The sequence below is a fragment of the Aspergillus ambiguus genome (assembly GCF_047715705.1).
Source record: "Aspergillus ambiguus strain CBS 117.58 unplaced genomic scaffold BDV59scaffold_16, whole genome shotgun sequence".
In the NCBI taxonomy this organism is placed as follows: Eukaryota; Fungi; Ascomycota; class Eurotiomycetes; order Eurotiales; family Aspergillaceae; genus Aspergillus; species Aspergillus ambiguus.
In genome coordinates this window covers 193882-218497 of record NW_027395529.1, presented here as the reverse complement: position 1 = coordinate 218497, position 24616 = coordinate 193882, and the positions used below count along the sequence as shown (strand labels likewise).

Genomic DNA, 24616 nt, shown 5'->3' with positions numbered 1-24616 from the left:
GTTGAACGTCCTTATTTCTGAATGATACCCAAATTAGCTATTGGCGCGAGGAAATTTTACCTGCTCGGGAGATACAACATGATACTACCTATGCAGTTCAATCATATTTACTATGGACTACTGACGTATTTCAAGGCCCGCACGTGCCATTCTCAGCAAGTAGAAATGCCTGTAAATAGCTCATTCCCAACCTTCCACTTCTCACACCAGCTTAGCGTATCTCTCTCTTAGGAGCCTGCCCAACATTCCACCGTCGTCAGATAACCCCGCTAGCTCGATTGCCTTTCGCGCCCACCGACAACAATCGTCATCTCCTGATACAAGATAAAAGTCCACAGCGCGGTTGCACGCAACGGTTGCCATCCAACGGATCTCATCGTCGGGGTATCGGGTGGACAACGTATCTTTTGCTCCCCCGGTACATATCCTCACCTGAAAATTTCGTCCGCCGAACAGTCTCAAGCATACCAAATGCAAGCATCTTGACTTTTATACCAGTGAGCATGTGTCAATTCAATAGGAATATACCGTACGACGGTGTACCGTTGCAAATTTGCTCCGAACAAGGGCGGTCGCCAGGCGATGTTAACCATATGCAATCATTCCATAAAGCCACTCCTTCCTCATCTAGGCGCCAACGGCACGATACTGAGAGGGCGGTTTGAAATAGTGGTATCTGGCTGGCATATTGATTGATCGCTTGGATGGTTTCGCTGTGCAAGGGCGAAGTATGAAGAGTGAAGTTACAAAGTCTGCGATGTGTTTGTCAGCGAAAAGTCATCGGAATCGGACCAGCTAAATATGAGATAGTTCAAGGAGTGGAGAGATTTTACCCAGTAGAGCCTCGACTCTTTTCTGGAGATGCCCTGAGGAAGACATCTTTATTCTTGGCTTTCAGACTTTTGGAGTATCAGCAATTCGAAGGGAACGAAAGACATGCACGATTCGCAACTCCAGTCAAACGTTCGATGGGATTACGGAAGTTGTATAGGTATACGTGCCAATATTACAGCTGTTTGGAGGGTTCATCCACCTGACCGAGCTAGTCCACATTCGACAACCACAAATAAACAGGAGTACTCGCACCCAATGTTCTGATACCCAGAAATTGTATAGTACATGGATCGAAATTTGTGCAATAGCAAGAAAAAAGAAGAAGGAAAAAAAAAAAAAGAAGAAAAACCATTTTAGGCTGCCGGAACCCAACTTGGAAAGGTATATATATACGAAGACAATTCTCAACGAAGGACCCCTCATAGCCATTGCGCCGTTAACAGAAGAGAAATCAACGATAAGTCAGTTGGACTTCCGTTGCGAAGGCAGGAAGTTTCCCACGATCAGCGAAGGTCTACGCGGACGTTGGTCAGATCCGGTGATTATCAAATAGACGTGAAGCGAATAAACTTACATATTGTGGTTATCTCTTCGGATGGTAAACGAGAAGCAGCAAGAAATGCCGTCGTCAGGTGCATTTGAATTCGGGTTTTTCAGTGTACAACTCGTGAGCATGGCTTTCTGGGTATTATCAAATGCAATGGCACCGAATTTCTCCCAATAGCTCACAAGCTGGTCTTCCACGATGATTTCATGGAGAGCAAGTTTACCCTGGCATGCGTTAGCCTGGACTCTAAATTTTCAAGAGCACAACAGTGTAAAAAGATGTCTCACATCTCTCAGGCTCTCGATTGGAACCCCTATCAGCTCCGCCATTTCTTTGTTGCCTCGGAAAATCTCGCCAGTTCGTCTCCAACAGCAGGCAGGGATAGCCATGCTGGCAAAAACCCGATCATATTCCATCAGGCTTCGCTCAAACCACATCTCAACCAAAATAAGCTCAATATCGGTCAGGCTCTGCATCCTTTCCCGGAACTTGGGTCGGAACTTGTCCAATTGACGCAAGATCTTCTGTCGAGACACTTGTTGCAGGTTCTTTTCCATATAGGAATTCAATCTGGCATATCCCTTCACGTAGTTGAATGGTCGGAGAAGGCCAGCATCGTACTTCGCCTTGAGAAGTTTGTTCATCCGTTCTTCTGGCGGATCCGATCCAGACGGGTCGGCGGCGGTCATATAGTATGTCTCCCTCGCTTTGTCATTGATCACAGTGGCAGCTGGCCCTTGTACCGATTCGCCTTGAGCCTGTTGGTTTTGCGACATTTGAGGGGGTTGGGATTGCTGGAGGAGTGTCGTATTGGCACCCCCGCCAAGTGTGGCCATGGAATTGATCAACGTAGGGTCAGAATAGATACCATGGATGTCGTCATTTTGAAACATGGCCCCATCGTCAAGCAAACTATTGCTCAAGAAATCACCCAAAAGATTATATTCGTTCGTCACTTCGTGTGCATTGAACATGTACGAAGGGTGAAAAGTATGCATGTCCTGGAATTGGCTCTGACCTCCGACCCAGTCATTGTACCCTAGAACTATGGAAGCGTTAATATTAGCACTCTGCCGACGGGGACGGTTAGCTCGAGTCCACATACTTTGCGACTGATTTGCGCCAACACCTTGACTTGTTGAGGGTGCAATGTTTCCCTGCTGCACAGTACTGACAGACGGAAGCCCGTCGGACACAATTTGCTGGCCAGCAGCATCCTGAACGTCGACGGCTCTGGGCATTCCTTGTAGTGGATTCGAATACTCATTGCTTTGTCGAGTCTCCTGCTCGGCTGTCGAGTGATCGGGCTCACTCCTGGTTCGCTTGGAAGGTTCGCGGGGCTCGTCGTGGCAAAGATGGCCGATGTTCCGTTTTATACATCGCGTACAAGGTCGCTCCTAAACGTGGGAAAGCAAGGATCAGCACTTAATCTCGTAGAGAACGACGGGCAACCAGTTCAACAAGGGTCGATGGGCTGTACAGGGAAAGTTCAGGAGGGTCGTACCGAGTCGCAAGTCATATGCTGTACCACGTGTGCAAGAGCAATCAGTCAGCAAATTAATAATACCAGGTTGGAGATGTTAACTATTTTTCTTTTCCCTTTGCGCCACGATGTGCGCGATCATCCTGCGAATGACCGACAGAGGGTGCGTGCTAGAGAGGAATTCCAAAGCCTAGCTTAGCTTACCGATCGTCGACAATAGACACATGCTGGGGGTGTGGCAAACGCATCAGTAACATGATTTAGACAAATAGAATAGAAATCGCGAAGATCCGCGATCATCATCCTTGTAGGATACATGCGTGGCATGCTTGCTTACCATGATTAACCTTGCGACGCTTCTTGGGACTGGAATGAGACCCCGCAGCTGTATTGTCGGGCTTCGCAGCCGGCGACGTGTGCTGGGATTCCTTCGATGAGGGTTCCTTGCTGGTCGCTTCCTTGTCGGCCATGCTGGAATTCGATTTGTTTCTATTCTCGGCACTGAATTGGTGGTGATCGGACCCGGAGACCGTGGGCGCGGTGCTTTTTTCGGTCAACAACCGGTGTTGCGCAAAGGTCGGGACGTTGCGGAGGCCGTCGCAGTCAAACGAAGCACTCACAGGCCAACAGTATCGCAAGCTGTTGACATGGACAGGCACTCGGCGAGAGGAGTTCACGAGAATGAAAGGAAGCGTGTGCAGCCAAGGAGGTATATTCGCGATGATGCCTCAGGGTTTCCCCGCCGAACTGAGAAGCGCCGGCTCCATCTTTTCCCGACCGCCTCCGCATTTCCGAAAAGGCAACCAACCAACCCGTGCATTATTCATCAAGCCATCCATGTGCCTGGTTTCCAACCTCGGCCGGCATTTCGTCTTCCAGGACAGGGGACCCTTTCCTCTACGTCCCAATCAGAGTATGATACGGACGGTCTTTCGTTCCTCTTGTTAACCATCGCATTCGCGTGGCTGCAGCTGCGTCGTTGCATTCTGTCCCGTCCAGTGGCGACAGATCGGATCTCAGGATACTGCGCCCCGTCCAAATCCTCGTGGCGAGACGCTGCGGATGTCTTCGTGTTCCCCATATGTTATGGGCAAGAATAGCATTGCATACGTAATAGGGATCATAGTCGTCACATCCGTTTCTATGGAAGTGGATTTACCAGTATCACAAATCACTCACGGAGTACAAGCTAACGAAAGCTGGAAGGGCGAACTACCCTAAGATGCATCTATTTGTCCACTATTGAACTATAAGAGGGTAACTCCACAGAACTGATATCAATGCCGCTAGGCATGTACTCCTCGCACATCCTTGACAGACACTTCCACTTTGTAGTCGCCAGGTTCTGGAATGATCACTAGCCTGTCGCGATATGGCTGGATAGTGGCGAGATCGGTGTTGTCGAGGTCCATATCAACCCACCGCACCAAGTGTGCAACTGTGAGATAAATCTCGGTGGAGGCGAGGCTACAAACCAATAGGGTCAGCAATGCCTTTTACATATAACCCGAGATTTTCTAATGTCTCTCTTACTTGATACCCAGGCATTGCCTGCGTCCTTTGGTGAAATTAACCAGCGAAGACTCCAGATGAGATCTCTGGTCACCAGCTTCAATCCAGCGATCGGGATTGAACGAGTGAGGGTCAGGGAAGAGGTTCGGGTCGGTATGTATAAGGTACGTCGATTGACTAACGGGCGTCTATAGGTCTCTTAGCTGTGCACTGGTAGCAACGACATTTCAGGTACGAACCCCAGGCGGTATCGTCCATGATTTGTAACGTAGAGCTTCGTCGGGGGCTATACGCGGTAGTCGTGTCAATGTTCCGTAGGAAAGACGAAAACCTTCGTTGATCACGGCGCTCTGGAGGCAGTTAGCAAGGACAATCAATATAGCTGCGGGCCCCCTTACAAAGTACGGTAACGCTTGGAGTTCTACCATCGTCGGCCGTTTTGACGAATCAGGCATCAGCGGCTCCAGTTCCTCCTTCATTCTCGCCAATATAGTCTTGTCTCGGAGTATATAGAACATCGTAACCCCCAGGGCTTGTCCTGTAGTCTCACTGCCTGCTTGGAGGAGGAACATCCCTTCATCCTGCAGCCGATCAGCCGTTCTCTCCGTGGCAGGCAGCTCATCACTCAATAGTGCGGTAAAGATGGTTTCCCCCTTCGAAGTCGAATCGCTGGGTTTCTTTTGACCTTCGATAGTTTGTACTGCCTGGGTACGAATTCTGTTCTTGGCAGTCAAGAACCTTGCAGCATCAGGGAATACCTTCTGGAGTATCCAGACGGGGATCTGCTGCAGGAATGTCGCGTCGAAAGGGAGAAATCTGTTGAGATGGAACATTAAAGTCAAAGCTATGAGCGACTCGCGGACCTCTTTCTCGAGATCCTCGGTGTTCAGGAAATCATAGTTCTCTCCAAATGCATAGTGGGAAATGACATCGATTGTCATGGCGTGGAAGAATAGACTGAGATTTGCCAGACTTCCGGTCTTTCTGCATTCATCAAGGCGCTCGACGAGTTTGTCAATTTTACGATGGATCAGAGGCTCTATTCCCGTGACAGATCTCTTGGAGAAAAAGTTGGACACAAACTTGCGGCGGAGATTGTGGTGGTTATGGTCGAGAGTTGATACGACTGAGTTAGGCAATGCGATACCCTTTACATATGTATGGTATTTCTCCCGTTTATTTGTGCCCCCAGTGTAAATCGCATTATAGAACGATGCATCGTTAATGTGGATCTCATCTGGCGCAATACGTACAATCGGGCCTTGAGAAGCATTTAGTATCAGCGGTTGCCAAAGGCTAATAGCAACAGGTGGAGAAACAAACCATATTGCTTGTGCATCCGTTCAATCTCCCAGGTATACATTCCATCACGGACAACTGAATAATAGAAATCATACAACCGCGTGGCAGCAGCCAGTTTGGGTCCCGGGAACTTGCTGAGAGGATGGAAGAAAAGCCGATAGATGATAGAAACAAGGTAGTAGATGAGACTAGCCAGAGATATTGTAAGAAACATAATTTCTGCTCTTTCTATACAGCGTTATTTGATTCAATCCAGTGGTATCAGTGAAGTGGCATGGGTATGGGAAAAAAGAAAGAGGTCGCGTTATATATGGGAGGAAGCACTCAGGGTCGAGCTTACACTTCAGGTTGCAGGTTCTGGACCACGCACACTGTAATGATTACAATTGCTTTGACAGGGTTTACCTATACAGCACTTGCTTTCTGGGCATGTCATAGAGCCCTATGTAGAGGAAGCCTCGCACGCAGGCTCATACGATCATAATTTCGGGACTAGTTATTTATTTTATGTCATTGTACTCTTCACTAGCAATACCAACTATGAATAGTCATGTACTCACTGAAAATGTCAGAATGCCTAAAGCACACTCACCCTAGTGGTCTATTCAATGCATAGTGATGCTGCTCTTCAACAGCCGGGGAGGTAACTAATCCGGGAGTGGGCACAGCATTCATGGTTGGAAGTGTAAATTTTACCACACGGTATTACATGAGCAGTCAATATGATATATCTAATAGACTCATATTGTTTAATTCAGCTTCCAGTTCGAGAGATGAATCAGATTTCCTCGACCAGCCGTCAGCCAGGATGTGCTTATGTCCATATGAGGATCAGGGCGCTGGTGCAGAGTACCTGGGAGAACGAGTATGCCCGATATAGAAGTCCTTACATATATTATTAGACTCATTGGCAAAACGAAATCGGGAAATTGTCGCTGAATCATAAGTAGAGGTGTCTCTGTTAGGGATATGTTCATATTACTCCGCCAGAGCATTATATGGAACTTATTACAGATGCTCTTGATGTTTTACGCGCTGCATGGTCCCAGTTCTGCGCGTAGATTGTATTTTATAGGTGTTCGCGTCTGCTTCTAAACTTGCTCATCTCTATAAAATACAACCTGCGGCATAAGTTCTGCCCTTCGATTCCGTTTCTGCCCCATATACTACGAAAGACATTACCTAAGTAATCTGCGGCGTCTGTTGTGACAGAAATATCTCCTAGACATATCCCGAGTCCTTTACATATATTAAGTTATATTTACCGCTGAACCGACTTGGTTATTTGCAATTGTCTCCTGAATAGCCATGTCGGCCTCCGTGGATGGATTTCGTTTCATCGTGGACCACAACAATCTGCGGAAATCTTCAGAACGCGAACCTTTGTTAAACTAGATTTAATCATTCTGCTACCAAAAAGTGCCTTGGCTCTTAGGGTATGGCATGGCTGACAGATATTTGATTTGTTAACTCGAGAAAGCAGGTCCGTTATGGTCCACCGCCGTCACTGATCCCCTAATCCTTTGAGTTTCCTCAACATTTATAGACAAAATGACAGATCAGTAGAACAAATTATCATGCTTTCCAGAGACATCTCATCAAATAACAGCTGTTCTAACTTATTGATAATCTCAACCTGGGAAAGCTCTTTTGCGTCATTCCCGTACTTGTACCCTGCTAAACATTGCAGGTGATAGATGCAAAGGCTGGACCAAGACACACTTTGAGCCCATCTGAATAACTCCATGGCCAGTTCATGAGTCATTGTGGGCAAGCCCACAGACATTAAAATTATCAGAGGCAGGCATATAGGCGAGCATTCACAAACGGTTTGCCCAATGGGAGCCATTAGATTCTGCCCGAAACTCATAGATTCATCTGACTCGCTTGTTATGCTGGAGGCCCTATCGAACGTGTGATAAATCGAGCTGGAATCAGCGTCCATAGACGAATTATCGGTCTGATTACAGCCCCTACGCTGTCTGGTAGCTAAGCATTCTGACCTATGTTAGCAGTGCACCATTTGGCAGAGTTGTTCACCTAATAGAAAACTTTCCTTTCCTATCTTTAAGCCCAGGAAGTGCGCTAAGCACACGTTGTACGTCACTTGCAATCAAATTGCTTGAATGACGTGATCTATGGGGCCTCTGATCAATGCTTTCCTTCAACAACAATACCGCCTCGTCCTTTGGTTTCTCCTTACTCAATGTAGCGAGTAGAGAAAGAACATGTTTGCTCCATGACTTAGGAGCAAGGGATGGTGGTAAAGCTTCGGTAACCGGAACATTCCAATTGTTTTCGATAAGATTCATGCTTGTGAATTTCGCTCGATCGGATCTCTTAAATCGGTGAATGATTGGCCTTACAGTGTCGCGATACCCGATAAGTTTTCTATACTGCTCCAATGATTCGTACTTGAAGGACCAAAGGTCTCTCTCGCACAAATGACACCAAGCAGCATATATCACTTCCGCGAATCTCTCGTCGACTTCCGGGCTAATTGTAAGGACCTCCGTCAACATCTCTAGCTGCCTAATCTCTGAAAGTCCTTCTAATTGTTTCTCGATAAGTTCGCGCGCACTTGTGTTGTGGCCACTTTTCATAGCCCGATGAACAACTTCCATATTGAACAAGCTGTCGCTGCGTTACAAGAGCTGAGCATGAGAAGTTGAGCAAAGGACAAGACCCGCCCATGAGTCAGACCAGGGTCGAGACTTGAGAGACGCAAACAAAAGGTAGGTTACCCAGTTGTATTATAAATCTTCCTGTTCAGGACGTGGAGGAGCTTTCGGCATTATTGATTGATGTCATTTGTGCAGAGGACAGAATTGGGTAAGCTCGACCTCTGTATTACCAATTTAGGAAGGTCCAAAACGAGCCGGCAGAATGGAGATGACACATCCTTATTCGCTATGCTACAAGCTCAATATGGAAACAGTAGAAAGATGCAACCCTACTAGCCCTGCTTTTCTCCTTGGATTCTTTCCTCTTCCCACATTCTGCATAAAGGTTGCTAGGGATGCTACCTACGAAGTCATGCATCCAAAGTGACAGCACAGCGCCCGCGATCCCATTTCCCTATCTTAAGTAGGGTTGTATAGTACGTCTCACAACTAATCTTGTCTTTCCACAGCCTCCTTCTCAACCGTTGACTTTCACTTCCGGACAGTACTTGGGTAGTTATCTTGCGTTGACCGGTTGAACCAACAACGCATTGCTGCAGAAACGAATGGTGCAAGCAATATTTTTCTTTGCCCAGAACAGCCTTCGTACCCAAAAACTATTGAGCACAAACAAACACAAGAATATGGATCAGATTATACTTTATCCATGTATACTCAGGCATACTCGTGTCTGGCCAAAGATACATTCTTTTTCTTATACCTATCTTTTGGTAGGCATCTTTGTTCGGTGGGATCACCAGCATTGTGTTGCAGGGATGATGCTCAAGGGCACCGGATGGGGAGTAAGCAATTGGGACTATCTGGCGAGAAATGCCAATCAAGGGTGGGATGAAAAGGTCAAGGAATTCCTAGAAAGTCAGGTTAGTCACTGTGCTGTACGATGTATCTCCCAAATGAGTTATAACATTGGGATGTACCCCAACCACAGGGACTTCGGGACACCGATTACCCTTATGTTTATCTCATAACGACACCCAGCTGCTTCGGATATTCCTTCAATCCGGTATCATTTTGGTACCTATATTCCGCCGAGAAAGCGTTGATCGCCATCATTCTTGAAGTGAACAATACCTTCGGTGAACGGCATATGTATCTGCTGCAGTCCTCCAGCAATGGTGTCCATCGGAACGTTAAATATACGTGGCCAAAAGAATTCTATGTGTCGCCATTTAATTCTGTTGACGGAACATATTCCCTTCGTACCGATGATCCTCTTAACACTGCATCAACGAGACCAATCCACACCATGATAACATTGTTCTCGCCGCAAGGAAAAACCAAACTGGTAACTAGCGTCTGTTCCACAAATCCAGGGATCAGCTTCAACGAACTCAGGCGGGTTGCAAGGTATAGAGTTTTCCTCACATGGTGCTGGGTAGATCTCATCACGTTCCCTCGCATATTGTTTGAAGCGGCAAGGCTGTATTTGATACGCCGGCTACCAATTTGGAACCGACCTTTCCCACAAAAGAACAGCATCGGAAGACCTCCTAACGAGATGGAGAAATTTTTCGAATCAGTATTCCGCCGTTATCTGGCTCATGTGGTCAGGAATACTAGAATGCCCATTACTGTACGATATACCGCGACATGCCTAGAAGGGAAATCTGCAGAAACGGTGTCCCTTACATCCACCGCCCAACAGGTCTCTGCTAATGAACCGAAGGTGCTCAGTTTGCAAGTTCAGTCTGCAGATTTTTACACATATCTTGCTCAAAATATCATCACAAATGCCGATGCGTTTGCGGACGTTATGTGCCGTTCCGATTTATTAAGTGTCTCTGGGATCGAGCTATTTCATCGACTTGTTCATGAAGAAGACACAGATGATAACGCTGTTCTGGCCCTAAAGTGGACAGAAAGGCTCCTGTGTTTCGTGACGTACTGGATGCGACTTTGGTCGTCGCATAGGGGTACTCCAATTTCGGGGAGTGTTTCATGCATCTCAAAGCTGGATTACTATGTCTTTGCGTGTTGCCCACATGCTGCAAAGAATGAGTATCGAATGAAGCTGTTAGAACTGCTGTTTATGAATCGATTCGCTATGGGAAGCTCGACTCTTTTGCGACTGGAGGGTCTCCTCCTCCTTTGGACTTTATTGAGTGGTTTAAAATATTGCTTTGTTCCATTGGTTACCTAATTCGAGGTTATATACTAAATTATAATGAGTCCTATACGAAGATGCCACTAAAGATATCAAATACTCCGGATTGACGAATTATGAAAGTATAAACATCAAGTTTCCTGAAAGCCAGATATAGTTTTGTGGCATGCACCGTTCATGAGCTAGTAACATGTCCGTATTGCCTTTTTCGGCGACAAGCATCCATGACACCCGGAAAGAAGCAGCTCCCGGGAGTCAATCCGGGAGTCAATCTTTGCTCTTATGACTACATAACCAAGTTTCCACAGTCTGCAGAAGCGAATGCATGCTCATATGAGTAAATATTGCTGGCCTAGTGAAGTTACTGTTGGTCTTAAAATATCTCTTTACAGCCGTCCGGACAATGGATGGATAAATGCAATGAGCAAAATCATCCCGTAGTATTGGGTACGGGCCTGGATTCTGACATCCTATTGTACCTAGTGTTGTATCGAGGAGAAAACTGCGTTCCGTATAGCAATGAGCAATACAATACGCTAAAGCCCCTAGTAAGATAATCCGTGATACATAGCTGAGCCTATCTCCAGATTACATCAGATAAATTGACCTTCGTTCTTTCAGGTTGCGTATGTGGAGAAGCATATATTTAATGACACTCCGTATAGCCATTGCTACTGTCATCTCGCAAGTTGCTACCAAACTCTGGGTTGTTATTCAACTAGGATCGTCATGGGCTTTATACTCAGTACAATTATTTGTTACCCATCCTCGTGGATGAAACAACGCCTCTTGGGGTTACTTAGCAAAAGTATTGCACATGGCAGAATCAACCTCACTCTCAAGGATACCACTTCAAATGATACTTTAAAAGTGAGTATTGGTCCCGCAATGGGCAAGTCATCGCCTGCAGATATCGAAACTTCCGTGGTAGTCAAAGATTGCAGTAACCTTTGGTGGAGGCTATCCCAAAACCTAGATATTGTAGGTTATTAAATAATGCCAGTGGGTGCTGAGTACCCTAGCAAACTGACCGTATCAGGGATTTGCCGAGTGTTACATGCTTCAAGCTATTGAATGTGACGATTTGGTTAAGCTGTTTCAGGTAAAGCTAGCTCCCCTCTTATAGAGGGCTCCCGTATCACTAAGAAACCACAGATCTATATCCGCAACTGGGACACCTTAGGCGAAGCTAGTCCTATTTACAGCCTTCCCCTACGTTTTTGGAACCAGCTTTCCAGAATATCAAACACGACTGATAGCGCATTGAAGAATGCGAGCTTTCATTACGATACGTCCAACGACCTCTTCATGGGCTTTCTGTCCGAAGACATGTCTTATTCCTGCGCCATTTGGGCCACACCAGGCGAGTCAATGGAAGCTGCACAGCGTCGAAAAGTTCACACTATTGTGCGGAAAGCCAACATAGACTCTTCACATCACGTCTTAGATGTTGGGGGCGGATGGGGTTTCACCGCTATTGAAGCTGTTCGCTTAACAGGGTGTCGAGTCACGGCAATAACTTTATCTGCTGAACAGAAGCGTCTAGCCGAGAAACGAGTACAAGCTGCAGGCTTCGAAGATCGCATCGAATTCCTTCTTTGTGATTACAGGAATACCCCTAGACCCAGTAAGGGCTCCTACGATCGCATAATCTCAATAGAGATGATTGAGGCCGTGGGCAAGGAGTTCCTCGATGAATACTTCCACGTTCTGAATAATCTTCTACATCCTGCCGATGGGAAGATTGTCATACAGGCTATAACATTCATGGAGAAGGTACTTATAGTCATTGCCCAGCCCCGAAAATTAGATAACGTTTACGAATAGTAGCTAACAATAGGAAGCTCCACGAGCAACCCAAGATACTTGATAACTTCCTCGACAAATACGTTTTTCCCGGAGGTTATCTCCCTTCCGTACGCCAGTTGGTTGACTGTCTGAGCCGTGGATCTGGAATGACACTGGAACTGGACAGCCTAGAAGACATTGGAAATCATTATGTCAAAACACTCCGCTTGTGGAGAGAAAAATTCATTTCGAATTGGGATTTTATCCAGTCGAGGTTCATCATAAAATATGGTCTGAGAACTCATCACGAAATGGAAGCCCTGAAAAGGAGGTGGATTGTATGTGCCTTCTCGTTTTCCTTTAACCTATTTCATTTTGCTGACAATCTATGTCCTGATCTAGTATTACTTTAGCTACTGCCAAGCTGGATTTTACGAAGGTATTCTTGGCGATGTCATGCTAGTTGCATCACGACGACCAGCTTCAGCGTCTGGGTTTGAGATTGTCTGAGAGGGCTATCAATATACTGAACAGATTAGGCAAATCACAGATATAGAATTCAGAATTTTTGACCTCCAAAATAGAGACAGATCAATCAAAGCAGTCTCGGATTTGTTGAATGACTACCATTTCAGGCTAATCGTAATGTCTTTTTGATCCGTACGATATTGAGACTTGAAGGATGTTTATTCTTAGGTTCAGAAAGCTAGTTAAAAAATAGTGTAGCTATTGCACGAGATCAATCTTCGAAAGCCTTCCACAGAGTAATAACCCACCATAAATTCAAGGTACCTAGTTAACCTTAAGGACCTCTCTTTATGTCATCTGGTTCTTGTGACCAAGACATCCAGGAGGGATATAAAGATAGCATAAGTCCCCCATTTCAACTTCATGCCCTTGAGCCATCTTATTAGACCTCAGCTCAACCGTTTCGATATGAGTCAAAGGTTTGTCCGAAATTCTACAGGGTATATTCAGAACAATATTGCTAAGTTTGGTTTCTCGACAATAGCAAGAAAGTTGCCATTGTAGGCAGCGGTGCCGCAGGACTTGCCGCCGCATGGGCTTTGACTAGACATTCCCCTCATACTGTATATCTTTATGAGGCTGATAGCAGACTCGGTGGGCACAGCAATACTGTCCAGTTTGATATAGGTGGTAGTCACGTTCCCGTGGACACTGGGTTTATTGTATTGAACAGCGAGACGTATCGTGAGTGCTTCATGCTCCATTTATATTGTGAATACAACGTTGATGTTTTCTTTTTCAAAGCCAATTTTATGTCGTTCTTGAAAGCTACCAATATTTCCACTATGGCATCTGAGATGTCGTTTAGCGTTTCTCGGGACGGTGGGTTATTCGAGTGGGCCGGGTCGTCCATGAGAGCCATCTTTGCTCAGACAAAAAGCATATTCTCGCCTGTCATGTGGCGTATGCTATTTGATATTGTGCGGTTCAATTACTTTGCCTTAGATCTGCTGCGAAAGGACATGTGCAGGGAGCGGAGCTCGTTGACAATTGGTGAATATCTCAACACTGGGAGGTATTCCAACACCTTCCGAGATAACTATTTATTGCCGATGACTGCTGCTATCTGGAGTACAAGTCCCGATAAATGCGCTCTTCAGTTTCCTGCAATAACACTCATCCAATTCATGTACGTCATTATATTCAACCATTGTGGTGGTAATAACTTACACAGGATCTCCAGGTGGAATCACCACCTATTGAACACCGTCTCGGCTCGCCCCGAATGGCTTACTCTAAAAAACGGGGCGAAGAATTATATTGATGCTGTGGTTTCTAACATTCCTTCACAAAATGTGTTTCTGTCAACACCTGTGAAGTCACTGGCCAATGATAGGTCCGGGCGTGTCACTCTAACCACTGAGGACGGAGTGACTACAGTCTATGACCATGTCATACTAGCGACCCACGCGCCCCAGTCAATGACTATTATTTCATCTTCAGCAACACCCACCGAAAGATCTATTCTCTCAGCTTTTGAAACCTCACCAAATACCGCTGTTCTGCATTGCGATACTGAACACATGCCACGCAACCCTAGCGTGTGGTCCTCGTGGAACTACCTGACTACGGGAGACTCGAGCCAAGTCAGTCTCACATACTGCATGAATAAACTGCAGGGCTTACCATATTCCATGTACGGGCCGGTTCTGGTAACATTGAATCCACTACGCAAACCAGACCCTAGCACGGTACGAGGGACTTACACTTATGAACATCCGCTGTACACCTTTGCGGCAATAGAGTCACAAGAGCGGCTGTCAGATATCCAGGGCATTCGCGGAATTAGCTATGCAGGCGCATGGACGAAGTATGGATTCCACGAAGATGCGTTTACTAGTGGTTTTACCGTGGCTGTCGAACAGCTGGGAGCCAGACTTCCATTCACAGTCATCGATAGCAAATTCCGCAGGGGTATTGTCCCGCATCTGACATGGAAAGATAAAGTAATAAGAACGTTACTTCAGATCGTACAGATGTTGCTGGTTATCTTGGACTTTGCCTTGGGGTCGTTTATTTTCTAGATATCTAACATGAGAAGAAAATCAGATAGTTATATGGATCATGACTCAGATTCTATTTGTTGTTGGATAAGGTCATCTCAAAGCTCATGATGCCCTCATTTTACACACTGTCCCCTAAGCCGCAGGTTTTTCAAAGAGATATTGGCATATGCCCCATGTATCTCCCCCGTCGGAGGCGAATAGCTCCGCACATGCCATAAAAAATACCTGCCATCGATAGTACCAGCTGGAGGCATTCTTCTCGCCGTATGTTTCAACCAGGTGTGGCCACAAGCCTTTCCTGTTTCGGTTCATGCGTGCGAGCCAGTCCTGTATGTGTATACGTTAGTGGTAGCTCTGTTATACGATTAGTTTCCATACTTCACATGTCCTTGCGTAGTGATTTCCAGAGATCCACCATTGGTTTTGCAGGCGTAAGTCATCCTGGAAGTATAGAAGTAGGTCCGCTGATGCCATTGTACCGCCAGTGAAAAAATAACGGCTCATCCACCCTCCTTCAAAATGGTACGGAGTATCCTTATGGGCGAAAATATGGACGAACAACTTGCCCCCCGGCTTTAGGGAAGATGCCAGCTTTGACATCAAAAGCTGGTAGTTTTTCATATGTTCGAATGACTAGATGTTTTGATTGGTTACCAATACTTCTTTTGTGAGAAAATCGTCTGTACTGAACTCACTTCGATAGCAATTATTCTATCAAACGACGATTCGGTAAACTCATAGTTGACGACATCAGTCGTAACCGAAGTCAGATTGGAGAGCCCTTTTCTTCGGGCCTGAGAATCGATATATACTTTCTGTGTCTTTGAATTGGACAGGGAAGTGACTTTGGCGTTTGGAAATCTCTCTGCAATGTAGAACGATGCAGAGCCCCAGCCGCAGCTACCAGTTTAAGTCAGCCAATGTGCAACATCTCACTTTACAAAAAGCTACCAACCCCATATCGAGAATATTCATCCCATCTTTGATATTAGCCCTGTTAATATACTGTTCCAGCATCTCGATCTCCGCTTGCTCGAGAGACGTTGATGGATGCGAGTATAGGCAGCACGAATATTTCATCTTCGGTCCCAGAAAATTAGCCATCAGGCCGGTGCTCACTTCGTAATGTTGTTCATTGGCAGTGTCCGTTTCTATAGCAATTTCCTGTGTTCGAAGTTGTGAAATAAAATCCATTTTCGCTTCGTGCGCGCTTTCACGAGACGACTTTTTGATTTCTGCTTTCCGTTGCGCCAGTTGCCTCCGGATGCCCATCCGAATGATGGATTGAGGCAAGTAGCCACCATCGATAATCCAATCTATAAAGATACACAATTATGGGAGTGTTGTAAAAAGCAATCACCGAGGGAATCTTACCGTATTCCATGCCTGTCGTTTATGTAGTGATATAGCTAGTAAGATGTAGTAGGAAGGTCTGGGTAGTTCTCCTATTAGAGTAAGCGAGAAGCAGGGATTTAAATAAAATATACCAAGAGTTGCAATGAAGTAATATACTCTATGACAGGTTCTTGCGTAAAGCAACTGTCTCTGTTGGTACTAGGTACTCCCGGGGAATGTCTGTTCCCCGGCAGTGGCCGTTCACAGAAGGCAGAGGTCTCACAGCGATTGGGGAGAAGTTCTACAGAAAGCAGCATGAAAGTATGTCATCTCCTTGCTTCTGTATAGAATTATTGATATTTTATTGATAAATATACGACCGTCTAGGGTGTATATAAAAGTGCGTCCTCCCAGGCCGCCTTTCCGTCTCGTGCAGTCTACGGTATCTAATTCTCAACTTGATACTAAGGGGAACAAGAGGCGGCAAAATCATGTCAGTGGAACCTAATGGGCAGCTTGCAACAGGCCAGGAGGCTCATAAGCCATCAACCCAGAAGCATGATGGAAATATGCTATCCGCATTACGTTATTGGTGCAGCCACATTCGTTGGTTCAATTTTACTATGCTAATAACGATTCCCCTCTGTGCTTTTCTACAAATTCCCTGGGTCAAGCTCCATCAAAGAACGCTGCTTCTGTCCATTGTCTATTACATTGCCACGGCAACTTCACTCACGGCAGGTAAGACAGGCTAACACTTACGCGGTCAGCTATATCATCGCTGACCCACCTTCAGGGTACCATCGGCTCTGGGCTCACCGGTCCTATTCCGCCTCGCCGGTACTCAAATGTCTGCTGGCCGCCTTCGGCGCAGGTGCTGTCCAGGGCTCTATCAAGTTTTGGGCTCGAGAGCATCGTGCCCACCATCGATATACCGATACGGATAAAGATCCGTACAACGTCAAGGAGAGCCTTCTCCATGCCCACATTCTGTGGGTGATTCTGAAACAGCCCAAGAAGAATAATCGAGTGGATATATCTGACCTGCAGAATGATCCTATCGTTGCTTGGCAGCACAAGCACTACTTCTTGGCCGCCTTATTCATGGGGTGGGCATTCCCCACGATAGTAGCCGGGTTGGGCTGGAAAGACTGGTACGGAGGATTCCTGTATGCTGGTATCCTTCGGTCGTTCTTCGTCAATCAAGCGACTTTCTGTGTGAATTCGCTCGCCCATTACCTTGGCGAACAGCCGTATGATGACCGCCGCTCCTCCAGGGATCACTTCATCACGGCCATCATCACCATGGGCGAAGGTTACCATAATTTTCACCATGAGTTTCCCTCTGATTATCGCAACGGGATCGAATGGCATCAACCAGATGTAACAAAGTGGCTTATCTCACTCTATGAATGGATCGGACTGGCCTATAATCTTAAACGCTTCAGGCAAAACGAGATTGACAAGAGCCGTTTACAGCAAATATTTAAAAAACTAAGGATCAAGAGCAAGTCGCTTGATTGGGGGCAGCCTCTTAGTCAGCTACCTGTTATGGAGTGGAATGAATATCAGACTAGAGTTTCAGAGGGCCAGCTCCTGATTTTGATAGGTGGTGTCGTCCATGACGTTTCAAAATTCATCCAAGAGCACCCCGGCGGGGAACTGATGATTCGATCGGCACTGGGAAAGGATGCTACCACGTTATTTAATGGCGCTGTATACGCCCACTCCAATGCCGCTAATAACATTCTGGATACCCTGAGAGTAGCCGTCCTGCGGGGCGGTTGTGAGGTGGAGATATTCAAAGGTCGCCCAATATGACTTCACTCAGGATTTATGTACGGGCTGATCCCAGAATAACCCGGACCCGGCAGGAGTTGGTGTCTTCGCTCTCATGCATGTAAATTAGCCCTCCAATATCCAAGACCGATTGAGAATGGGGCTTGGAACACCTTCACTGAGACAGTGTCCCATGAGGTGCACTTCAAGGCAGAGAGGCTTGAGGCCACCGTGGATCTAATGTAACCTCGGTTCGCGATGGCGCCATGTCCGTAGGCCTGACTTCTCCAAGTGCATCTTCACCCTATATCAATTCGGGTGTTCTGCGGCTTGTGTGTGGTTCGTAGCTTGGACGGGAGTCCGCCTCAATCTCCAGACAAAGACGTCAGACTCAAAGCAGCATCAGATCGTGTGATGGCGTCTCTTAATCCGGAAAATGAGGCAGTGTTATTCTGCATGGATCTAAGATGACCGTTCAATTGCTTTAGCAAAGCAAGGACATCAGGGTCATCCTCAAGCTGCAGTGTATTAGTAAAAGTTCTTCCAATCTAGGATAATATCCGAACCTCATCAAATGTCGTCTGCGAGTCTGTACCAATGGACACACTCAGCGGGTGTTTCCGGTCCATATTACTTGGAGCATCATTGAGGTGTCGGAGCACAGGGTGTTCCTTTTCAAGGTCAGCACCATCCTTCCCACCAAGTAAAGGTAGCATACATTCTTCAATTGTCTCTTTCTCTCAGCCTCTGCTCTCTTGGCGTTCTTCTCCATTTCATGCAACTGATTTGTCTCTTTCTCAAGTAGGGCTTCTTCCTTTTCGATTTCAGCTTTCAGGAGATCAACGCTATCCGTCACAGTTGCTAGGTTCATTTCCAGCGAACGCTAAAAGATCAGTCAGTTGATAGATGAGCAATGTATAGATCGTATACTTACGTGTTCCTTGAGCGCCGCTTCGTACTCGAAAGCTGAATCCTTCGTGATAGGTGGAAACGGCATCCTAGGCAATCTCTTACCAAGGCTGATTAGACAGAGCAGTTAGCAGTGGGCCCTAATGTCCCGTTGTGCGATTCCCGTATCACAGATTTGGAACCACGTACTTCTTCACAACAGCCTGAACAGCAGCCTGGGCTTCGATGCGCTTCCGATCACTCTGTTGGCGTACGATCACGGGTCTTTCGAGAGCCTGGAACATGTCGCGGACCTTATCCTGGATAGGTTCAGGAAGAGGCGTCCATTTTGCCTTGATCGTTCGCTCCGAGATTTGGCGGACCTGAGGCTTAAGGTACGCGAAGCGTTTGCTGCGCGTGTCGCTGTCTTGATCGCGGATATCGTCCGAGCGTTTGCGTTTAGGGGGCATAATGCCTAGGTTATAGGGTCAGGTAGCTGTAACGAGTATACGTGGACGTGGTGCAAATTGGCGTAGCAGCAATATGTCTGCAGACGGGAGAAGTTGCTGGTGATGTTATTGTTTTGCTGAGAGTTCCAGAATCGCCAATGCGGGCTGTCACATGCAAGGGGGGACACGCTAAACTACTCTCGGAAATTTATACAAGCTCGGGTTATTCGATTATTGTAGGTAGGCGTCTACTGGAATACCCAAGAATGTCAGGATAAATAAAAAGAAAGCTAGTTTCGGCCGCCTTGATACTAATTATCTTCCAATACTAGCAAGCTCATATGACACTCGAACACGCCCTGCCTCGACCAGCAAGGGCATGATAGGGTATAAAACATTTTGTCCGAAAGCTGAAGCAACATTCAAAGGGCGTATCGAGAAACAACAATTATGTGATATGGTGTAGACAAATACCCATAGCATCCACACCACCAACGTGAAAACACCCAGGGCCGTTCCATGTATTGTGCAATCACCCCATCGCTAAGTGCAAACACAAATAGCGGGCAAAATCCGTAAGAACTTTTGTCCGGAGGGACGTAAACAGAATGGTCATGTTCTCGTAAAAGGCGCGGCAGAATGGCGGTCATCGTGGCATAACCAACCCATTCATGGTTTTTAGCTCCGATAGCTGTGCTTTCAGAACATCGTTTCCACGTAACAATTCTTCCAGCCAATCAGCAGCTTGTGTAAGCATGGCACTCTTGCTAAAGCCACCACCCCTTAAGCCAGGAACAAGTGAGCAAAGATCATCGAACCCCTGTCGGATAAGATTTCTCCGCTTCTGTTCGGAAAGGATATGGTTGTTCCTCTTTTGTTCTTCTGTCAAATTCTCTCGCGTTGGCTTGGGACCCTGCTGAATCCTTGACTTGCGAATGCCGTCATTCGACAAGCGCCTGGATTTGGTATAACTAGAGCCACGAGACCTCCGTGACCTGGGCCTAGAGCTGTCCCCATCCGAGTCGTCTTCTTCTTCTTTGATCAAGGTCCGCTGCCGTTTCTTTGGCTGTGACAAGTCCTCCATATCATCCCTATACTCCCTTCGCAAATCACTAGATTGACCCGGGAGGTTCGATTCTGACCAACTGTGATGTCCGCCAGGCATCCGCTCAGGACTTGGTGCACGAGTGTTGGCAGCACTACTCTGGCGCTCGAGACACTCGAGGTTTCCCAGAAGCTCTTTCGTCCTTTGCTCTTCATCCGGCTGATCAGGCGGTGCCACATAGCCTTGGTCCATGAAGCTAATATCAGATCCCCAATGTAGCGGACGTGCTTTGGCGGTTGCTTGTTGTTCGGGAGATATTGGCTGCCGCACGTCGAACAACATCTCTGGTGTGTGGTAAGCGATAGGGAGTCGCGCTGGGGAGGATGTGTCCGGTTGTTGTGAAGAGGTTTGCGGGTTTGCGTCGCGAGGGTCTGAGCCCGTGGAACCTGCGAGGTCTCCATTTGGGAATGATGGGAATTGAGGGTGACCAAATCCGGAGTTCAGCTCAACGCCGTTCATGCCATTCTGATAGAGCATCGATGCGGCAGCAAACACGTCCTGGTTTGTGCCTGAATTATGAGGAAGAAAGCCCATTCCGGGCTTGTGGCTGGGGATCGATGGTTGAGATAGTGAAGTTGTGGACCCCTCAAAGGTGGGAGGGAGTTCATCTGACCAGGGAAGGGAGGAGCTGAGGTGTTTGCTGTGTTGTTCGGGGAGATAGAATTCGTTGGAGAACGGGTTGGTATTTATGGTCGTGAAGAAATTGTCAAGCATGTTTGATTCGTTATCGTCCAGAAGAGCAGGACCAGGAGGCGGTTGCGGTGCCGGTTCATAAGGCGTGTCCATAGGGGAGAGAAAGGAATCTGGAGTCAACCGTTAGACATGTTGGAAATCACAAAGTCATCAAGATACCTACAGCCAAAGGGACCCGGGGCTGGGCTATCCCGACCATTTCGAGTATGGCTACTCTGCATATTCATGATGAAGGTGGTCATTGAGAGGAGGACGAGAGAAAGATGACGGCGAAGAGTGGTAAATAGAGTGGCTGTCGGGGTTGCTACTCGTTTATCGAGAGCAGGACTGGCAAGGGCTAGTTTACCATGCCTTTCAAGGTGAGATCTGGCGTATAAGGCGACTGCAAGGGTGACAAGATGAAAGAGCAGAGGTGAGGGAATTGCATGGAAGAGTGTTGTGGTCTCCTCGCAAGAGATTCGCAAGACATAAAGAAGTCCCTGCGCCAAAACACGGGGTAGAGTTGGAATAAGAATAGAAAGACAATCCCCCGCACTGAAACCCACGGAAACAACGGCGACAGGAAAGAGAAGATGACGACGAAATCTGGAGATGATGATCGGAGATGGTGGAGGAGGAAAGCGTCGGGTCTTTCACATGCAAATGAAATAAATGTCCCAGTCTGGAGGTCGCGTGACGTAACTGCATTACCGAATATTACCACCACCCCACCACTCCAGCTCGCACAGCTCACCCCTTTCGGTTCGTCTCCGGTAAGATTTCGGTACGGCCAATCTCGGCCCAAAATGCCTTCCGACCGCGGGTCTCACTAGGCGCATCTCTCTCTCTCTCTTCTCTATCATTTCCTCCTGCGCCGTACTCCATACGCACGATCGTCGATTCAGTGGTTAGCTCCTTGTTCTTGTTCTGGCTTCTTGCTTGGTCTTCAGCTTTTAATCTATTTGCCTTTCCTTGTTTCTCCCCGTGCCCCACAGAGGTCGTCCTGAACTGGATTCGCCCCCTCCCCCGGCTCTCTCTTCCACGGTCGACTTCCATCAAGACCCCAGTCCTGCCGGCGGTGACAGACGAGGATCGTCATCCCACCGGTTAGTGACTTACCCCTGAACCAACCTTGACGAACGCTTCCCCCGTGTTTTCAAGGACCGAGGTCGGGATTCACGTTGCACCGTCCCACGGCCGGTCCACGAACCGTTGCTGTGTTCTATTCCCGGAGTCGTAATTCCATGGAACAGGAGCTTCGATAATTTCCCATTCTCTGAGAGCGATGGACGTCTCCTATTAGCTCTCCGTAGCTGAGATCGGTTCAGGACGGTCGGTCTCGGTATAGTAATAACGAATCTCCACAACACTGGAGAGATCTCTCCGAACGCACCCAACGCTGTACTGGGTCGTATTAGTGGAACATCCTCCTCCTCCATCAAAAAAGCGAGGTCATGAGTTGATGGGACCAGGAACACCATGGAATCTATCGCCCTGACGCGCAGGCAACGCAGCCAGGTTCAAATTCTAAAACCGTAAGTAATGATTGGTTTTGCCCCAGACGATCGAACATCCATGTCACACAGCCAGCCGTGCATCTCCGCCCAACAGTTACTCATTGTGTTGCCTTTGCTCCAGTATTTTGCGTGCTTACGCTATTGGGTATCTGTCCTCGACTACCCCAAAGGTTATATCTTCGGTCCGACGCATCTGGAGGGGTGATCTGAGCCATGCGCAAAAACGTGATGAGGTAAGTCAGCCTTCTTGTAACTATCTGACGTTTAGACCACCTACATTGCTGCCTGCTTCGGGTCACCTCGACAAGCCGAGATTCCTTCACGCTAACTCAGGTTTGGCAGTTGTTGCGGGCGTTGACGACCGCAGTTCTTCTAGAAAGTTTTCCAACATTTTGTGCCTCTCTTGTTGGCGGTTCCACGCTCATCCCAGTCGCCATTCTCCGGCTCTGTGTGCTTCTAGCTCCCCGACTTGGCTTAAAACCAGGTGACTGGAACTCCAGAGAGTTTGTGCGGTTGATCCGACTCGTTGCTGCCTTCGTCTCCGCGTGGCTCAGTTTTTCGCTCCTGAACCGGAAGCCCGTCAGGACAGAGGCTGTACGTTCCGATTCACACAGCAATTCGGACCATGTCTCCGCCGTCAAACAACATGGCGGCAATACAATTCCTCATGAGCCACCCCGGCTTGCTGGTAGAACTATGGACCTTACGTTATTCAGTCTTACGCGAGCTGTGGACTTGATAGCCTGCATACTATGGGCACAGTGGCGAGGATGGCGCAAATCCCGAGGACATTGGACACAAGCGGAGGCCATTGCTCCCCAGCTTGCAGATTCCGGCGTTTTTGCTACTAGCGCGGCAATAGTAATGTGGGCATGGTTCTATCTTCCTGAGAGGCTTCCCAGGTCCTACGAGAAATGGATCGGGGAGGTTGCGAAGGTCGATAGCCGCTTAATCGAGGCGCTCCGTCGTGCACGGAGGGGAAGTTTTGTGTATGGGAAAGAAACTGGCCAGGCCCCACTGCTACAATCCATGTGCATGGATTATGGCTGGCCCCTGCAGTGGGGTGATCCAAACCAGACCATCCCCATCCCATGCGAGATGGTGCATATGGGCTGCGGCCCCAACTGTGAGAAGCATGCTGCGTTCCGATTCGCCAAGACATTCATGTTCGCCTGTGCAACCTATATCCCCCTACAAATTGCCTTTCGTCTGCGCTCATTGAAATCGTTCGGCTCACTCCGACGTGCCCTGTCTGATGCCTCGCGATCATCCGCCTTCCTGGCCTCATTCGTCAGTCTCTTTTACTACGGTGTGTGCCTTTCACGCACAAGAATTGGCCCTAAAATCCTCGATAAGAAGACCGTGACTCCACTGATGTGGGATTCGGGACTCTGTGTTGGAACTGGCTGTTTCATGTGTGGATGGAGTATTCTCGTTGAGAGCGCACGAAAGCGGCAGGAAGTCGCATTGTTCGTGGCACCCCGGGCTGCCGCAACAGTGCTGCCTAGATATTATGATAAAAAGGTATGGATGGCACTCTCCGATCTATATTACATCAAGGTTCCTGACGTCTGGTGTGTCGCACCTAGTACCAACACCGCGAACGAATCACATTCGCTCTCAGCGCTGCCATTTTGATTACTTGCCTCCAAGAGCGTCCAAGCATGGTACGAGGTGTCTTTGGTCGGATTGGAACGAGCGTCTTGAAGTAGCCAAGACCTCTGTGGAATTGTACAGTGTTGCATTTATTCCAAAGCCTTGGCTGCCAATGTGCTAAGCAGTTTTCACTTCTGCATTGTCGTTTGATATGTATTTTATGGGCTTGGTTTCACTGTTTTGGTATCAGATCTTCGCATCTGCAATTAATTATAATTTTGATGCAATATGCAACTTTCCAGAGCTTCTTCAGTGCAAGTGTCCTTTAACACCCAGTGATTGCTAATTTAGCAACTAGGTACCTAGGTAGAGATCGACCTGTGGTATCGACATACTTTTCTTATCGATAAAGATAGATGCCAAGAGGCGATCACGTGTCGGAAGTCCTTCCTCGGAGACGCTGTAAAGCTGTACCGCCGCATGTCTC

The 24616-nt window shown here is 47.4% G+C and overlaps 8 protein-coding genes across 8 annotated transcripts; 3 read left to right on the top strand and 5 right to left on the bottom strand.

The window, feature by feature from the left end:
- Nucleotides 1-1180: 1180 nt before the first annotated feature.
- On the bottom strand, nucleotides 1181-3575 carry acuM (gluconeogenesis transcription factor RDS2). Its single transcript, XM_073689770.1, has 7 exons — nucleotides 3202-3575; nucleotides 3069-3091; nucleotides 2886-2903; nucleotides 2487-2778; nucleotides 1669-2426; nucleotides 1409-1605; nucleotides 1181-1348 (listed from the first exon to the last, which is right to left on the bottom strand). The coding sequence occupies exons 1-7, from the start codon at nucleotides 3332-3334 to the stop codon at nucleotides 1297-1299; spliced, it is 1473 nt and encodes a 490-aa protein (XP_073547847.1). The 5' UTR covers nucleotides 3335-3575; the 3' UTR covers nucleotides 1181-1296.
- A 126-nt stretch (nucleotides 3576-3701) lies between these two features.
- On the bottom strand, nucleotides 3702-5892 carry BDV59DRAFT_207908 (cytochrome P450; the record flags this gene model as incomplete). Its single annotated transcript, XM_073695094.1, has 5 exons — nucleotides 3702-4331; nucleotides 4398-4564; nucleotides 4616-4726; nucleotides 4775-5637; nucleotides 5700-5892. 5 exons carry the CDS (start codon nucleotides 5890-5892, stop codon nucleotides 4151-4153), a joined length of 1515 nt encoding a protein of 504 aa, XP_073547846.1. The 3' UTR covers nucleotides 3702-4150.
- A 5882-nt stretch (nucleotides 5893-11774) lies between these two features.
- On the top strand, nucleotides 11775-12764 carry BDV59DRAFT_202066 (Mycolic acid cyclopropane synthase; the record flags this gene model as incomplete). The annotated part of the gene is made up of 3 exons (XM_073693953.1): nucleotides 11775-12242; nucleotides 12311-12592; nucleotides 12657-12764. The coding sequence occupies 3 exons, from the start codon at nucleotides 11775-11777 to the stop codon at nucleotides 12762-12764; spliced, it is 858 nt and encodes a 285-aa protein (XP_073547845.1).
- Nucleotides 12765-14920: 2156 nt separating this feature from the next.
- BDV59DRAFT_193281 (SAM-dependent methyltransferase) lies at nucleotides 14921-16172 on the bottom strand (the record flags this gene model as incomplete). The annotated part of the gene is made up of 5 exons (XM_073692198.1): nucleotides 14921-15115; nucleotides 15167-15421; nucleotides 15484-15688; nucleotides 15744-16104; nucleotides 16163-16172. The coding sequence occupies 5 exons, from the start codon at nucleotides 16170-16172 to the stop codon at nucleotides 14921-14923; spliced, it is 1026 nt and encodes a 341-aa protein (XP_073547844.1).
- A 574-nt stretch (nucleotides 16173-16746) lies between these two features.
- On the top strand, nucleotides 16747-17944 carry BDV59DRAFT_202065 (acyl-CoA desaturase; the record flags this gene model as incomplete). Its single annotated transcript, XM_073693952.1, has 2 exons — nucleotides 16747-16864; nucleotides 16920-17944. 2 exons carry the CDS (start codon nucleotides 16747-16749, stop codon nucleotides 17942-17944), a joined length of 1143 nt encoding a protein of 380 aa, XP_073547843.1.
- Nucleotides 17623-19365, bottom strand: BDV59DRAFT_178379 (uncharacterized protein). Its single transcript, XM_073689769.1, has 5 exons — nucleotides 19001-19365; nucleotides 18837-18921; nucleotides 18621-18785; nucleotides 18469-18573; nucleotides 17623-18420 (listed from the first exon to the last, which is right to left on the bottom strand). The coding sequence occupies exons 1-5, from the start codon at nucleotides 19258-19260 to the stop codon at nucleotides 18268-18270; spliced, it is 768 nt and encodes a 255-aa protein (XP_073547842.1). The 5' UTR covers nucleotides 19261-19365; the 3' UTR covers nucleotides 17623-18267.
- Nucleotides 19366-19514: 149 nt separating this feature from the next.
- Nucleotides 19515-21639, bottom strand: BDV59DRAFT_178377 (basic helix-loop-helix domain-containing protein). Its single transcript, XM_073689768.1, has 2 exons — nucleotides 21201-21639; nucleotides 19515-21147 (listed from the first exon to the last, which is right to left on the bottom strand). The coding sequence occupies exons 1-2, from the start codon at nucleotides 21277-21279 to the stop codon at nucleotides 19886-19888; spliced, it is 1341 nt and encodes a 446-aa protein (XP_073547841.1). The 5' UTR covers nucleotides 21280-21639; the 3' UTR covers nucleotides 19515-19885.
- A 672-nt stretch (nucleotides 21640-22311) lies between these two features.
- On the top strand, nucleotides 22312-24492 carry BDV59DRAFT_31960 (uncharacterized protein). The gene is made up of 4 exons (XM_073696190.1): nucleotides 22312-22551; nucleotides 22628-22766; nucleotides 22876-24057; nucleotides 24123-24492. Exons 1-4 carry the CDS (start codon nucleotides 22496-22498, stop codon nucleotides 24243-24245), a joined length of 1500 nt encoding a protein of 499 aa, XP_073547840.1. The 5' UTR covers nucleotides 22312-22495; the 3' UTR covers nucleotides 24246-24492.
- Nucleotides 24493-24616: the final 124 nt, after the last annotated feature.